The sequence below is a fragment of the Athene cunicularia genome (assembly GCF_003259725.1).
Source record: "Athene cunicularia isolate RWA chromosome 21 unlocalized genomic scaffold, athCun1 chr21_part1, whole genome shotgun sequence".
Lineage (NCBI taxonomy): Eukaryota > Metazoa > Chordata > Aves > Strigiformes > Strigidae > Athene > Athene cunicularia.
The window spans coordinates 2,009,400-2,024,661 of NW_020799127.1; the positions used below are offsets into that span (position 1 = coordinate 2,009,400).

Below are 15,262 nucleotides of genomic sequence, written 5' to 3' on the forward strand. Positions count from 1 at the left end.
TGATAGAGCCAAACCCACTGAAGCACAAGCTGTGCTTTTACTCTGGGAAAGGGCTAGTTTTCCGGATGCATTTTCAGCTGGAAATACTGACAGCATATCACTAAACTTCCCATTTTAATCCATAGGTCTGAATAAAAAGCAGAAAAGAAAAATCCCAGATTTGGGAGCAGGAGACCCTGCGAGAGAAAACCTGTCAGAGAGCGCACTAAGCCTAATGTGGAATAAGCAGTGCTTAATGTCACAGCAAATACATAAGCACGGGGAAAGCCCCGGGGGGAAGATCTGCTCAAAGGCCACGCTAGAGACCAGCAATTAACACCACAGGGGCCCTGGTAAAATGGCAGATGAACAAAAAAAGCCAGTGAGAGACAAGGGAAACAAAAAGGGGCCCGAGGTTGCGTTCTTGTGTGCCTATTTCCTAGGGAACGTGAGCCGCGGCTCCAGAAGCGCTTTGCGGAGGTGCACACAAAGGGAGACAGCTGAAAGCTGTTCATGGACAGGAATGCTGAGCAAACTCTGCCTTTCAGCAGCAGCACTGTATCCCTGGAGAGCAGCACGCCGCCTCCAGCTCAGCACCTTGCCGCTCCGAGCGGGCGGGCAGGCAGCACCTGCCATGATTCCGCTCAGGAACTTCATCAAAGTTCAAAGTAGAATTCACAGATTAGGATCAGCACCTCACTTCCCTATCCAAGTTGGGACCTTCCTAAAAAATTATCACTGTCACCTAGCTTTAGGCTTGATTTTGCACCACAGAAGGCTCTTTTTTACTTAAATAAAGCTTGATAAGAATAATTTCCCTTATTCCCCATTCATTGAAAACAGGCCTTCTGTTTGAATTCTTCCCCACAAGCATAGCAAGCAGCTTCAGGAAAACAAGGTCTCAGTCAAGGGTGACTGCAACCCAAGAGTAAATGAGGAATGAACAAGAAATGCTGGGCAGGTCAGTCTTTTTTTTTTTTTTTTTTTTAATGATCCCAAGTGCTACTAGCAGTGCCTCTAAAGAACATATTTGTAATGGGCAAGACTTAGAGATGGATTCCTTCTCAGTGGGAGTTTATTGTAGTGGCTACAAGAAAAGGAAGGGCTTGTTCTGGACCACATCCACCTCTGGAACAAGCTTACTGTGGACTAGTCCCTTAAGGGACACAGTGGACTAGTCCCTTAAGGGACACAGTGGACTAGTCCCTTAAGACTACTGGGTCCATTTCTTCATCTGAAAAACAGGCAACATTGCTAAGAGAAAACTGGGAGAAGAAAACCTGTCAAGTTCTTGAGATCCCTACATGAAAAACACAAGAGCACAAGTGCAAAGTAATATGGAGAAATGTTGGATGCTCGCTCTGCATAAATAACTTGGGTTCACCTCTGAAGCGCAGATTGATGGAGCAATCTGGTGTCCTTGTCTGTACACACACATTAAACTGTCACGTGCAGATGGAGTGTGAAATGTGCTCTGAAAGGCGGTGACACAAAGTTCAGCTATTTCCCCCAAAGGAATGTAAGAAAGTTTGTTACTCAAGACGACAGTTCATGTATCTGATACGCTACATGGGTAAGTTCAATACACTCACCTCAGCATTATGTGCTTTTAAATCACTTACGTTGCAGAATTGAGCAATGGTCTATCCAAAGAGAGCATAAAAAGGTGCTGAGCAACTATACCCAAGAAATTATATGCCAGAAAATAAATCCTGACTTTGTGATTTTTTTTTTTCTTTTCATTTTTTTAATATTAAGGACAGGTGCTTTGTGCTGTTAACATATATGAAGATAACACACACCTCATTAGTGGGGCACCACACTTTCTTGTAGACCTCAGCCACAGGCAGATCCAAACTGATGATCTTATTGTTCACCAAAAGCTGAAAGGGAGAAAATAAAAAGTCAAGACAAGCTGACACTGCATCACCATTCCAAGCACTCACCAGCTGCCTAGAAATGGCCTCCCCATGAATCTGTACGAGAAATTCACACGTGTGCACTCTCACCTCCATTCCACTGTCATCCTCCAGCAGAGCTACCAGGTCACAGTCCTGACAGATTTTGTTCTTGATGTCCCTCATGAGTGGCCCAATGCCAGGCTCGTTACTGCTGTAGGGATTTCCCGGCATTCTGCCCTGTAAGAAGTCTTCCTGCTGGGGATCTTTCTCCAAAGTTACAAAGAACTCTGTCACTTCGTTCTCTTCCTAAAGAACAGCAGCACAGACAGAGTAAGTTGTCCTCTAACCACATTCCCACTCCTACATTTTTACAGTAGCAAGTGACAGAATGTCCCTAAACCTTCAGTCCTGTGGTCCGTGGTGCACCCTGTGGTACACTGCCACACATGTGGCATTTAGAGGATCTCTAGTATCATTAGTGAGCAAATTCCTCAGCATGAAACAATACTGGTGGTTCTGCTTTTCTGCACAGAGCATGCCACAGCAGGGAACTTGAATACTGAAACCCCAAGATGGGATATCGTATTACTACAGTTCTACACTAGCTAATATTAAATCACCATTGTAGACACTTGGGTTTTTCTCCAAATGCAAGCAAATACATCTATTTAAGAAGTCTAACTTTTTAATCAATGCTACAGCTGTGTCTATACTTACAGGATAGATAATACTGCACAGTCTCTCAAAGATGAAGACTGGAGTCCTGTAGTCATCGAGGCTGTAGCGTTTTGCAGTCTCTATACACACTGCCATAAATGCTTTGGTTTCAGATTCTGTGCCTGCCAAGAAACGGAAGTATTAAAAAAAAAGACATAGGAGTCAATTTTACAGGTTCCATTTTAACTCAGCATACACAATAAATTCATCTGCAATAAAGCACCAGACTTTGGTGCCTTCTGCTTTTGCATATCCACTTTTTAAAAGATGAAAGGCTATTTATTGGTACGTTTACTAGGAAAATCCTTTGCAGGCTTGGGCTGCAGTAAAGCAATCCCATAAAAAGGAGGAGGTTTAAATTCCTGGAAAATAAGAGACGACTCCAGGAATGTTATTTACCTTTTCTGTGCCAAAAGGAAACACTGAAAGGTCCAAGCCATAAAAATACCCTTCACTACAGTAATCTTTTAGGAAGAAGTTCTTTGTGTGGCTGTAACTATCTGCTTTTTCATCTTGGTTGACCCAAGCTCTGGATTTATGGATTCGAAGTGGCTTTACCTGTTGTCATATCCTCCAGCATCTCCAGCAGCATGTCCTGGGTTTCATCGATCAGCTTTGTTCTCTGTACGACTAACTTCCTCAAACACAGGTAACCATTCAGGACAGTACCCACCAGTCGGCTTTTGAAGTGCCGTTTGATGGACTCCACCTCCACGAAGGAAGAGAGAAGACCTATAAAGCAATGATATATTCAGGAAGTGAGAGAATTGGATTTGTTAGACCTAAATGTCATGTGGCCAGCAAACAGAGCACAGTATCATAAAAGGAGCACAATGAAATGGCTTGTTACAACTCCCATTGTCAGTCTGGGGTTTAAAGCTCACTTCCATCAACTGAATGGTTGGAGGCAAAACCCCAGCCTGTGAGAGCTGCCTTGGAAGTTACACCAGATGGGACTATGGTGAGGGAATGAGGAAAGGGTATAAGGAGTTTTCTAAGGGCTCGATACAAAATTTGGCACTTTTTGACATTTTTCTATTGCAAGACACTTCAAAAGCAGATGACTGCTCCCTGTCTAATATTTAAGCTATCTCTGATGACACAACAGCAAGTGCAGTACATGACTTAGTGACTTACATCACCAGATTGGTCACTCTATAATAAAGTAAAGAATCAGTAAACACTTGAATGCTTTCTCCTGACACATTTATCAACATGATTTTTCTTGCAAGAAGCCAGGCTTTATGAATTAGTCCATTAATTTTTGAAGAGCGTGGAAGAGGATACAAAAAAATGACCTAGTTAATGATGTATTTCCATTTCCAATAAGTTTTTTCAAAAGTATACCCTAGATGATTCAAAAAAGAAAAGCTACCATAGAGTAAGTAGGTAGGAAACAACCGGCAGGAATAAATCAGCAGTGTTTGCAAAGGACCCAGGAATTATACTATACAATAAATGCAATGACATGGAGAAGTGGTATGATGAAGTTTGCTGATAACTTGTTACCACAGTTCAAGTAACTAAAAACTCAAATTCATAAAAAAAAAAGGAAAAATCCATTTAGGGGTTAAGTGCTAAATTGATAGCAAAAATCCAGTGCTGATGACTGCAAAACACCAAATCACATCTTTTTGAAATGCTGCTACATGCCGTTACAGAACAATGATCACCCCATCTCTAATCCTACTACAGAACTTGCATCAATGACACCAAATACCTGTGAGACTCTTCAAGGCATATCCCTGCTGCAAATCAGTGCTGAGTGTTGCTTCCTCCAAGGCAAGTAAACGAGCTATTTCCTGAAAATAATCGACAAGCTTATTAGGACAAGGAACTGCAATGCCAATACTGACTAGCTGGCGAGTGTCTACCACAGAGTGCAAAGGAGCATGGTGAAGAAACAGCCAGCCACAGAGAAACCAAAACTGCAGCGCAGCAACAGGGAGGGAATGGGGAGAGGGGAGAAAAAACTACCCCAGACATCCTCTTCATTTTCTCCCTACGCCTACCTATCACCACTGCTTTGCTCTGGTGGCCCTCTGCGATGGCGTCAAGGCCACCATTGACACAGAGGGTGTCATCTGCCTCTTTGGAGTGCAGGGATCACCACAGAAAACTAAGACCTAACACTCCGAAGACTGCAACTTAAACATGGTGCTTCTGCAAGAGGCTGTCACTCACACTCAGGGAATGGTAGCACACCTAATCCTCCCTTGTCATTAAGGGCTTTCGGAGTCCAGGCTGGCAGCTAAGACAGCTTCCAGCTCGCACCTGGTGCCAAGTCAGTGTAGCAATATTTATACCCTTGGCATAGCTGCCCCCAGAGTAGTTAATCAAAGTGTACCAGGCAGTCTGTGCCGAGGAATGCTACAGCTGGGGCTCAAAGCACTGTTCAGAGATGACAGCACAGAAGCGTGAACTTCCTAAACCTGGCAAGGGTCAGCAACAGAGCACTGAACGAAGAAGAGATGGAGATTTCAAAGCAAAAAAGCCAAACTGACAGGCCAGAGACAAGCTTCCTGTTGCTCCCTAGCTCCTCCATACATGTCCATACCTTAGTGATGAGGCTGCCAATATAGGGCAGAACTCCCCTGGCTGCCAGGTAGACCTTCCAGTGGGCTGGTTTGATGAGTTTCTGATACAGCGCCAGGTACTCGGCGGCACACTCCCCAGCAACACTCAGCTCATCCAGGTAACTAGTGGAGAGAAACACAAGCTGACAACCACTTCACAGAACTAGAGGTATTGACAACTTAAGGACACAATGGAAAGAAAGAAAAAGCCTCCCCAAATCTATCCTCCCAGCCAACAATGTATTTGTTATTCATTACTCAATGGCTGAAGTGGTATTTTGTTCCAAAAAAGAGCTCCCCAAATGTGCTACTAACATCAATTGGGCTAAGTTATGTCACAGGAGTTGGAAGAGAGCTCAGTTGATTATTTTGCTGTCTAAGAGGCAGAGGAAATGTCCACACAGCTGAACACCACCTGCTGACCCCTGGAAAAAATACAGAGATGCAATAGCTTATTGCCAGGCGGGGAAAAAAAAAAAAAAAAAAAAAAAGTGTCTCTCTCAATCTATACTATCCCAAGCTAATTAAGTTTTAGAATCCATCTGTGAACCAGAGGTATGCAAGGGAGAGGTGTGAGAAAAGTTGGAAGGAGGAAGAGATTCTCATGGGAATTAAAGAAAAATAATCCTGGAGCTGCCAAGTGTGGCAACACAGAAATACCTCGTCAGGAGATCAAGGACTTGCTGTTTGCGGCTGGGGATGGTAGCCAGGGCTTCCACAATAGTACACGCAGCCTGCCTCGCAGCTTGAGTGGCAGGAGTAAACAGCACCTAAGGCAAGAGCATTGACAAACAGTATCATCTGACATGCACAGATAAACTAGTGATGTTTTTACAAAAACGCACAACGTACGTTAGGACAGTCTGGTGACCTGGTGACAGTGTTCCCTTGCTCTTCTGAACACTTGATTGTGTGAGAAAGCCTACTTTGCTTGCCACCAAAATGTTTACACAATGCACTGTGTAGGTGACATACTAATCCATATACACAAGAAAAACTGCCCAGGACCTATGAAAATTCAGCGGTCAAAAAGTAGCTAAGTAGACAGGTAGGAGCACCGTGGCAAGTAAAGGTTCAGAGTTTAAGAACATGCAGACTCTGGGATAAACGTTCAGGTATAGTATGTTTAAGGGAACAAAGCTGCAAACCTGACTTGGGATTGGATACAGTCAGTTACACTCTCCCCAAATATCACTGCTCGTAATCTCTGACTGTTACTCTGCCCAGTGCACCCCACTAGTCTTCACCCACGTTTACCTGTCGCAGCCAATTGTTGTGTCCCAGCTTGAGATCCAGAGGGCAAGTTCTCTTTCCACGGCGACTCATGAACTGTTTCCATTTCCAGACATATTTTTCTGACAAGTAGAGCTGGTGAAGTTCAGCTTTGCTGGGAGATTTCCCATTGGCATCTATACCTGCAATATTGAACACAGCTCAAGAGAACTGTTGGCAGTTATCAACTGCAAACTGCCGTTGTATTTTTATCTTCACGCTGGAACTCTCCGAACTGCAGCTGAGAAGCTGAGTTGCTTCTCATTTCTTTCTGCTGCCATATTCACTTCTGCATGGAGCTATGTTCACTTTCAAGCCAGATGCAAATCCCATAGCCTCTCAGGGAATTCAATCAGCTTTTCAGTCGGCTTGGTATCATTTTAAATAAGCAACAAGTTTCATTTTTCACATTCCCCTGATTATCTTCAGGCATAGTGCATTTTCTGCTTAGGGTCTGAACAACACAGCCTAGAAAAGCCAGTGCTACAATCTCTACGAACTACACAGCTAAGTGTGAAGATGGTATCAGATGTCATGGGACAGAAGCCAACACAACTCTACAGAAGTACACTCCTTATTTAACCTGTGTTCCTTCACAAAATTGCACAAAGTTAAAAGCAAGGGACTACCTCTGGCAGGGAGGCACTTTTTCCAAGCTTCATAGGATGCTTTGGGGTCCCTCTTGAGCCACAGCTGAGCTTGTGCATGGATTTCATTGCTGTAAGGCTTCACAGTGGTGAGAGCATCCACAGGCACATCCTAATAAACAAAAAGGCTCTATGATTCTTCAGAAAGTTGCAGCCTCTTCCCTTAAGAGTAACTCCTGCAGGTGAATCACTGGTTGCACCCGCTCCATGGATAGCTAAATGCAGCTCTTGGACAGCATCAGGGTATACAGTTTCTGTTAACCATGAACTAAGAGAGATGCCTCACTACAGTTACTACTGAAATATCAGTATACCCATCTTTGACATCCATCTGTCAAACCAGATAGCTATTACCAGATAGCTAGATCGAAGCAGAAACATCCCTTCTCCCTCACAAATGTTACCCTTAATTACAATCAAGAAGCAGCCAGCCAATAAATTTATCAGAATTGTAGCTCCGCATTTAAAAATCCAAGTTAAAAGTACTTGATTCTACAAAGCTGTTGAAATCACCAAAATAACCAAGTCGTAGCTTTGAAGTAGTGCTTTCCCCATGCCTCAGATCTGAGCAGGAAAAAAAAACAAGTCCTGCTTTCAGTAGTAGTGGTCAAAGCCACAAAAGAACAGTAAAAATGGAAAGCAGTTACCTGTAATTTGCAGTTTGTAAAGACAAGAGTCACAGTACTTCTGCTTTCCTAGTAACCATGACCAGGAAAAGCAAGCCCTGGCTTCCTCACAAAGTTATTAATCACTGAGATCAGTGTGCCAGACTTTCATCAGCAAATTTTCAGATGCTTTGCTCAGCATCCAAGGCAGTACCTTGTTTTTCTTGCTGGTTGGAGCAGGTGGCTTGATCAGCTTTTGAAGAATGCGCAGGCACATGAGGGTGATGTTTTCAACAACCACTGGAGTCTTGATGTTCACTGCCATCAGAAAGAGGCTGAGAGCTGAAAGACAGACAAAAAGTTTTATTCCACTAAGATCTGCAGAGAGACACCTCCCCAGCTCTATACAGTGTATTAAATGTTTAGAGTTAGGAAAGACCTCATATCCTCAAGCAAAACTATCACGTTTTCATGCAGCCATGGATGGCAAACAATCCTTCTGTATTACAGCAAGAGAGTCTTTGCCATCCTTCCCTCTAAACCACCATATTTCTATTTCTCAGCACTCCTGTTTCAAGAAATGCACTACCCCAAAACAAAGCTATCTGGTGCTAACTCCATTTTTATCCCTAATCATGAGCTGAGTCGGCATCAGTTCCCTTCCTTAAAATTTTACTATAGTGTCTGAATCTGGGCACAGCATTCTAAAGTAAAGCTGTCACACTTGTTGTCTGAACTCACCACACCGTAGTCGGAGCTCCCAGCAGCTGTCTTCCTTGGAGATGGAATCTGTTAGCAGCAACATTTCATATTGGAGGCTGCTAGCCTGTAACACAGACACATGTTCAAAGGCTTAAGAAGTCCTGGTGATGCAGTAGTCCTTTTTTACCTTCTGATGTTTGAAAAACACAGGTTCAAAACACACTGATCTAAGTAAATTTAATCCCATGCCCATTTGGGACGACTGGCAGCCTGAGAGAACTACAAGCAACAGCCAAGAGAGGCAGAATTGTTGGAGGAAACTTGGGCACATACCTAATCACATAATTTTGTGCTTTATCTTAATTCCTATCAAGACACAAACACCTTCTGTATTACAAATAGACCATGGTAATAGAGAAGATGCAATGATTCGAATACATCGGCAGTTGCAGAGGGGCAGAAAACAGAAATAAGAAAACACTGGAGTCTCTCACCAAGTCTGGATTTGCCCAGTGTCCCTTCAGAGCTGCAGAAACCTTCCCAATGATTAAGTCATTCATTTGTTGTGTGGCCTCTGGATTGTCCCTAATCCCAGTAGGAAAAATAGAGAACAGTGTTATGCTGTGCTCGCACTAAATAACAAAAGCTCCTGGGATTTCAGCTTAGTTGGTAACAATTGCACAAGCAGTTACAGCCTACAGTTTGCTGATGTAAGATATCTCCCCTGTAAAGCTACTCCTTTTCTGATTTACAAGCATGTGGCTTTCCAGAGTTCACTGGAAGCCAGAGGGCTGCGAACACTGATGCACTGAAACACTAACCTGGTCAGAAGGCACATGAGCTGACGGACCTCCTCCCGCATTGTGGCTGCACCCCGGCGCAAGTTGTAGTCAAAGAGCTCTCGGATAAGGCCCTGGGACACGAGGATATGCCTGATGGCAGAGTTGGTGGCCAAAGCCCGGAGCAACGTTATGCAGTGTTCAGTGACGGCAGAGGCACAGCCATAGCATTTAGTTGATGATGTGTGGCCACAGCCCAGAACAGACAAGGCACGATACTGGCTGGCAGTAAACGTGGGTTGGACAGTGGTTCGTGAGGACTTCGTTGCTGCCTCCCTCTGTTGGAGATCATATTCCAGGAGTTCCTTTCGAGAGGCAAACACTTTCTGGAAGCACAGAAAAAGAGAGATGAAAGTTGTGGAACTGGGAGGCAGCACATAATCACCAAACCCATTCACAGGTTATTTTCACTGTGGAGGAACATTTTTAACCAAGTATCTCAAAACTTTAAATCCTTCATGTCAATGGCAGACTTGGGAAATCCATTAGAAATATCAGCCTAACTCCAGTTACCTGCTCTGTTAAAGGCTTGTTGTCTACATCACATGCAACGGAACACTGGAAACCTGACAAATCCGTAGAATTAATTGTAACCATGGCTTGCAGAAATTACTATTCTGTTACTTCCCTGAAAATATGCAGCTGATCACCTATTGTTAATGGCATCATTAAATGCCAAATGGCATTATCTTACTTCCTATTTCTGATACGTACTGTATCTGTTAACAGAAGGAAACACATGACCCAAATTGAAATCAAAGCACATCGTACCTGGATGATTTTGGAAAGTTCATCGAAAGAGTTCTTGCAGTCACCGCAATACTCCTGGGCTAACTGCAGTATGTATCTATTCACACTAGCTGAGGTAGAACTTATCCCTCCACTACTACCAGATTCATCCTGTAACAGAGGGGAAAACAAAAAGGAATCATATGCAGAGGCTACACACAGAAATAACGGCTGCAGAGCAGCATCCGAGGCAGGACCTTTAGAGGCTCTTGGCAGTGTCTCACCAGCCTCGAGCTCTGTGCAAGATGTATCTGCCCTTTGTTACCTGTGGCTTTTCAGGAGCTGCCTCATTCACTTTACACAGAAGGTTTTCCAGCTGCGGTCGGTGTCCCATTAGTTGGTGATACACTCTGTCAGCCTTATCCAGGAGAGTGTTGATATTTGTTACTGCCTATGAATAAAAAAGAAAAGGAAACTCTTATTTTATGTTCAGAGACATTTTTTTCATTCTACAAAACTGCAACCACCAACCCAAGTCTTCTGTCTTCTTGCCTTTCTCTAGCAAAAAAATAAACAAACGGTGATCCTGCACCTGGCTTCTGCCAGGAGTACTGCTCTGCTGACACTATGCTCAGCACATTTATCCTCTGGGACAGGCCACATAGTGCAATGGGTTCTTCAGTCTTCAGCAGGGCTCCTCAGATGGGATGGTAAAAACCACAGTACAACCCAAATTCACCCCTATGTACAGCAAGGCAATGAGATGCAGTGCTTGATAGCCAGTTTATAAGTAAAGCACTGAATTAGGTCTTTTGAAGACTTACTTATTTGGTGGAGCAAGACAGTAAATAAGGAATGCATTAGTCAGTGAGGAGCCTTGAAGGAGCACTGCTTTTCATGTTACTCCCAAGAGAGATGGACCTCTGATGTGCCTGCGGCACTGACCTGGCCAGAGGACACAGCATTTCATTAATTTATCTGCGATTAGTCTCACCTTCTTTCGATCCTCTTCATTTTCTATGGGATCCACTGCACAGCAAGGCTTGGCATACAACATGAAGTCAAAGCGAGCATATTTACAGAACCCACAGGCATTGCAAAGGAAGGGATCCTTCTCATCGTAATTGATGGATCTGAAAGGCAAGCCAGAAAGGTCCAAGAATGCAGCCGAGCTTTATCAAGGTAACTGAGGCAGTGAAGTAAGCTGTGGACTCAGTAGGTAGAAGAGAAGGATAGCCCTTAAAACATCTAACCTACCAAATTGCCCTGGGGAAGCCCCAAGTGAAATATATGAAGTATGTGAGAATCAAAACCTACAAGTCATGCAACAACAACAACAAAAATCCTTACAGAAGCGGTGCCACATTCTGGCCCAGAAAGAGCAGAAACAGATGTGAATTTGTTCCTCACAATTCTACTATGACTACAGCAATTCCCAGCAGAACGTCAGACTAGGGCACTGTGCCCTTTACAAGAACACAGATAAAAGGAAACCATTTTGTTTTGTAAGGTCTGGGCTTTCAATAGCTTTCACTCTTCACCCAGTTGCAGTGGGACTAACTACAGCATACTTATTATCCCGCTGCAGACTACAGTAGCATGACACGAACTGATTTATAGCTCCCATAATTCAAGAAGGGATGTGGAAACCTTTCAATATAGCAGGAATCATCTGATCTTTGGAAAATCTGCTAAACACCTTGAATCCCATGAGGATTAGAACGGAATACGGGACAATAAGGGAGGAAGAGGTATCAGATAAGGAAACAAAACTCACAGAAGAGAAGGATTTATAATACTGTAGTGAAAGCCTGAATAGTGCACAGTAAATTATGCCCTGAGCCCTGCTCTGAATGAGGAGAGCACAACAAAAGCTCTGAATAGACAAGCCAGCACTGTCCGTCCAGCACGCTAAAGCAAGGGATTCTGTGGGGAAACCCCCCTGCAATCCTATAATTTAACTCCAGCCTCATGCCCTTGAACAGGCAGGCCAAAAATAACCTCCTCCTGAGAATTTTCTTGTTTAAACTTCAGCAGGCTTGATCTGAAACTTCTGTGTTCTTTCAGTATTGTCGTATCAGGTTTCCTTTGTTAGCCTGCATTAACATTAAATCCCTGTAAGCCTGTTTTATACTTCTCGACTAATTTGATTGTGCGGTTGTATTAACCAGAATCATGTATTTAACTAGCAGGGAATTTTGTTGAACATCACAGACAGGCAACAGCACAAGGGCTCCATAAACCCCCAGCGCTGGCTCTGTGGGGAGGCACGAGGATGCCATACCTGCACTTGTGGCACTGGTACACGTTTTCACCACAGTTCCCACACACCCCTGGGTTGGCTGGGACGGACGCGCTACACCGGGGGCACTGCAGGGTCTCCGTGGAAGCCTGGTAATTCTCATAGAAATCTGCAAATTCAATCATCAGGTTCGAAGCCACAATGGGCAGCGGCAAATCAATCTTCACCTCTGCCTGGCCTGGGGTCAGCTGGACTTTTTTAGCTTTGTGCCAACGAGCCGGCCTGGAAAAAGGAAAGAAAGCAGCGTGGTTTTTCAGTGGGGAAGTACCCTCCCTGCCCACGTATGAAGAGAAGCCAAACACAACCGTCTCGGCTCCAAATCTACTTTAAATTGGATGAATGGAGAGCAGTTCCAGGATCCGTTTCCTTAGCTTCTGCATTGACATGATATGTAGCCAGAAATACATTTTAAGCCTTTATCCTCTTCATAGAGAGAGACTGTTTAGGATTAAAGAGCTGTTGATGCCTCATGGAAAAACTTTAATTCTACAGACATTTTCTAGGGATTTTCACCTCCATTTTTTTATTAGTAAGGACATTTGCATGAAAACAGGATATTTATTTCTAAAGATCTCATCTGCTCCCAATGCTTATTCTCAACCTGAAGTCAGAATCCTTGCTTTGTGACATCATAATCCTCTCCACAGCAGCCACTTGTGATGTCACAGAGGATTAAGACTTCAAATAAGCAATAAGCGGCAGGCACAGATTAATCCCTAAGCCAAAGAGATCTGATACTAGTGAGAACATCTCAAGAAGTAAGAAGGGAAAGCATATAAGCAGAACTGGCTCCAGCCTGAGCAATGTATTGAAAAGGAGCAATTTTTCATAGGTAAAGCAGCAGCTGAGTGTTAGGCGATCCAACTTTAATTTTAATTCTACTATATGGCTTCAAACAAGTAATGTTAATGCCTTCTGCATTTCTGGACATGCTGCAAGGTCTAAATCCCTTTCTGAGTCAAACTCTCCATGAGGTGCTCTTGGTATTAATACTGATTTCCACACAATTAAGTTAGGTGCTTAAACCTGAGCCTGTACAAAGTTTGCATACAGAAATTTTACAGGCATATTTCAAGCTCTAGGTGAAATTTGGATCTTTTGTTCAACAATTTACTGGAGAAGATTCAGAACAATTCCACCCAACTGGGCTGACAGCGATGAGTAATTGTCCAAAAAGGAACGTTAGCTAAAATAAGAAGCCAGGCACCTTGGTAGAAATAGTAACATCAAATGCAGAGACTGGCACACAAAAACCATGGATGAACGTACTTGTTCTTCAGCTCCACTATGGCTTGCACCGTCCTGTTGTTGTAATAAAGGTTGATGGTTCGGACCATTTTGGTTCGTTTCAGGTCTCCTATCTTCACTGTCACTTTGCTGATGGTGTGGCTGCCGATTAGTTTCACCACTTGCTGGGTGGTAGTATACCGTGTGTCCACTTTAATGGAGGAAAGCTTGATGTACTGAGAAGACAAAAACCAGGACATGCTGCCTGTACGATGACCTCCCCAAAAACCTCAGAAACACAGCAAATCACACTGCTGTAAACGCTTGGGATCCCTATAACTGGAAAGGGTTTAAGAACAGCAGTTACTTACACAGAAGGGCACCTCTGGGTTGTTGCAGACAAGGCAAGGATCGCTCTCCAGGTAATAGCCATCAAACTCCACCAGCCCAGACAGCGTGCTGGAATGAGGGGAAGAACACTGACCTATCTAATTTGGCATTCACTGTGTTTTAAACACAAGCCATTCAATCAGAATAGGTTTAGTTTACCTGTAGTCCCCAGTCCCAGATTTAGTTACAGAAGCATTACAATTTACAGCACATTGAAAATTACCATTTTTCACTAGGTAGTGTTTTAGTGTAATTATTAACTGCCACAGTATGACTAAGAACACAACACTTAATTCTGCAAGTCTGTATTCTCCAGTTGGTCCTAGTATTTTGTAATGTTTACTGAACAAATGAAAGCAAAAAAGCTAAAGCCAAACTACTGCTGATAGCACCACAGAACGTCACATTTTTCAGATGGCAGAAAGGAATCTGCTATTCTCCCAAGACCAGTTGCAGCAAGCGTGCAATCTCAGTAGGGGTCCCTCCTCCACCACAATTTTACTAGAAGAATTGCGTACCCCCCTGTGGATCACAGCTCAGCTGCTGAAAAGCTCTTTAGTGAAATGGATCAAAGTCAGAAGTAACTCACTTGTAAATGTTGGAGTTAGGGTGGTTGGTAAGAATGTGGTTTTGAGTCCGAAGGATCTCCACAGCCTTTTGGGAGTATTCCTTCAACTGAAACACAATTAAGAAAATACTGTCTTCTCAACACTGTTTATTATTGCTACAAAAACAAAGATTTCTCATCTTGGGACACTCCACATCCCCCAGAAGATGCATGTACTATGCCCACAGGAATTTATGTGGTCAAATCATTACCCAGGAATGTTACAGATGCTATAATTAGACCTTTACCACAATAACAGTGCTATTTGTCAGCCAATCACTGCCATTGCCTGCTAAGATTCATAAGGCATTCCCAGCTCTTTAAACACACACATGGAAATATCAGTGTGTCTAAATGATTTGTTCTCAAGCCCACTAGTCCCCTAAGAAATCCTACCACTTCCTTTGTTCAAAAGTCATGGTTACAAAAGATTTCTAGGAGCTGAAATATCAAAAATGTCTCATTTAGAGCTAGCAGATAAATGTATTTTCCCACAAAAGCTTCCTGTGGGAAAGAAGTTTTCTTCTAAATGATAAAAAAAACCCAACCAAAAAATATCATCCCTCCCCAAAAAAACCACCAACCCCCCAAAAACAATAAAACAAAAAAAATCCACACTCCCCAATTTTTTAAGGACCCTGCCTTTTTAACATTCAAATTTTAGGAACAAAAAAAAATTTCCAGCAGAAGCTCTTTTGACAGAAAATCTGTCCCAGCTGTACCATAAACAAGCACTAACATAATTCACACTAAGCAGCAGGACCTGGGA

The 15,262-nt window shown here is 43.3% G+C and overlaps 1 protein-coding gene across 1 annotated transcript in view; it reads right to left on the bottom strand.

The window, feature by feature from the left end:
* Window positions 1–15,262, bottom strand: part of UBR4 (ubiquitin protein ligase E3 component n-recognin 4) — a 77,390-nt gene that overhangs the window by 14,502 nt on the left and 47,626 nt on the right. The window contains exons 71-90 of the mRNA XM_026862505.1: window positions 14,476–14,561; window positions 13,868–13,955; window positions 13,539–13,732; window positions 12,252–12,491; window positions 10,962–11,100; window positions 10,293–10,418; window positions 10,010–10,138; window positions 9,221–9,564; window positions 8,894–8,984; window positions 8,439–8,523; window positions 7,912–8,039; window positions 7,075–7,204; window positions 6,431–6,588; window positions 5,834–5,943; window positions 5,155–5,296; window positions 4,318–4,399; window positions 3,156–3,329; window positions 2,598–2,719; window positions 1,989–2,186; window positions 1,782–1,862 (exon numbers count right to left, since the gene is read on the bottom strand). Coding sequence (XP_026718306.1) covers window positions 1,782–1,862; window positions 1,989–2,186; window positions 2,598–2,719; window positions 3,156–3,329; window positions 4,318–4,399; window positions 5,155–5,296; window positions 5,834–5,943; window positions 6,431–6,588; window positions 7,075–7,204; window positions 7,912–8,039; window positions 8,439–8,523; window positions 8,894–8,984; window positions 9,221–9,564; window positions 10,010–10,138; window positions 10,293–10,418; window positions 10,962–11,100; window positions 12,252–12,491; window positions 13,539–13,732; window positions 13,868–13,955; window positions 14,476–14,561 — 2,847 coding nt within the window. The remainder of the gene's footprint in view (window positions 1–1,781; window positions 1,863–1,988; window positions 2,187–2,597; window positions 2,720–3,155; window positions 3,330–4,317; window positions 4,400–5,154; window positions 5,297–5,833; window positions 5,944–6,430; window positions 6,589–7,074; window positions 7,205–7,911; window positions 8,040–8,438; window positions 8,524–8,893; window positions 8,985–9,220; window positions 9,565–10,009; window positions 10,139–10,292; window positions 10,419–10,961; window positions 11,101–12,251; window positions 12,492–13,538; window positions 13,733–13,867; window positions 13,956–14,475; window positions 14,562–15,262) is intronic.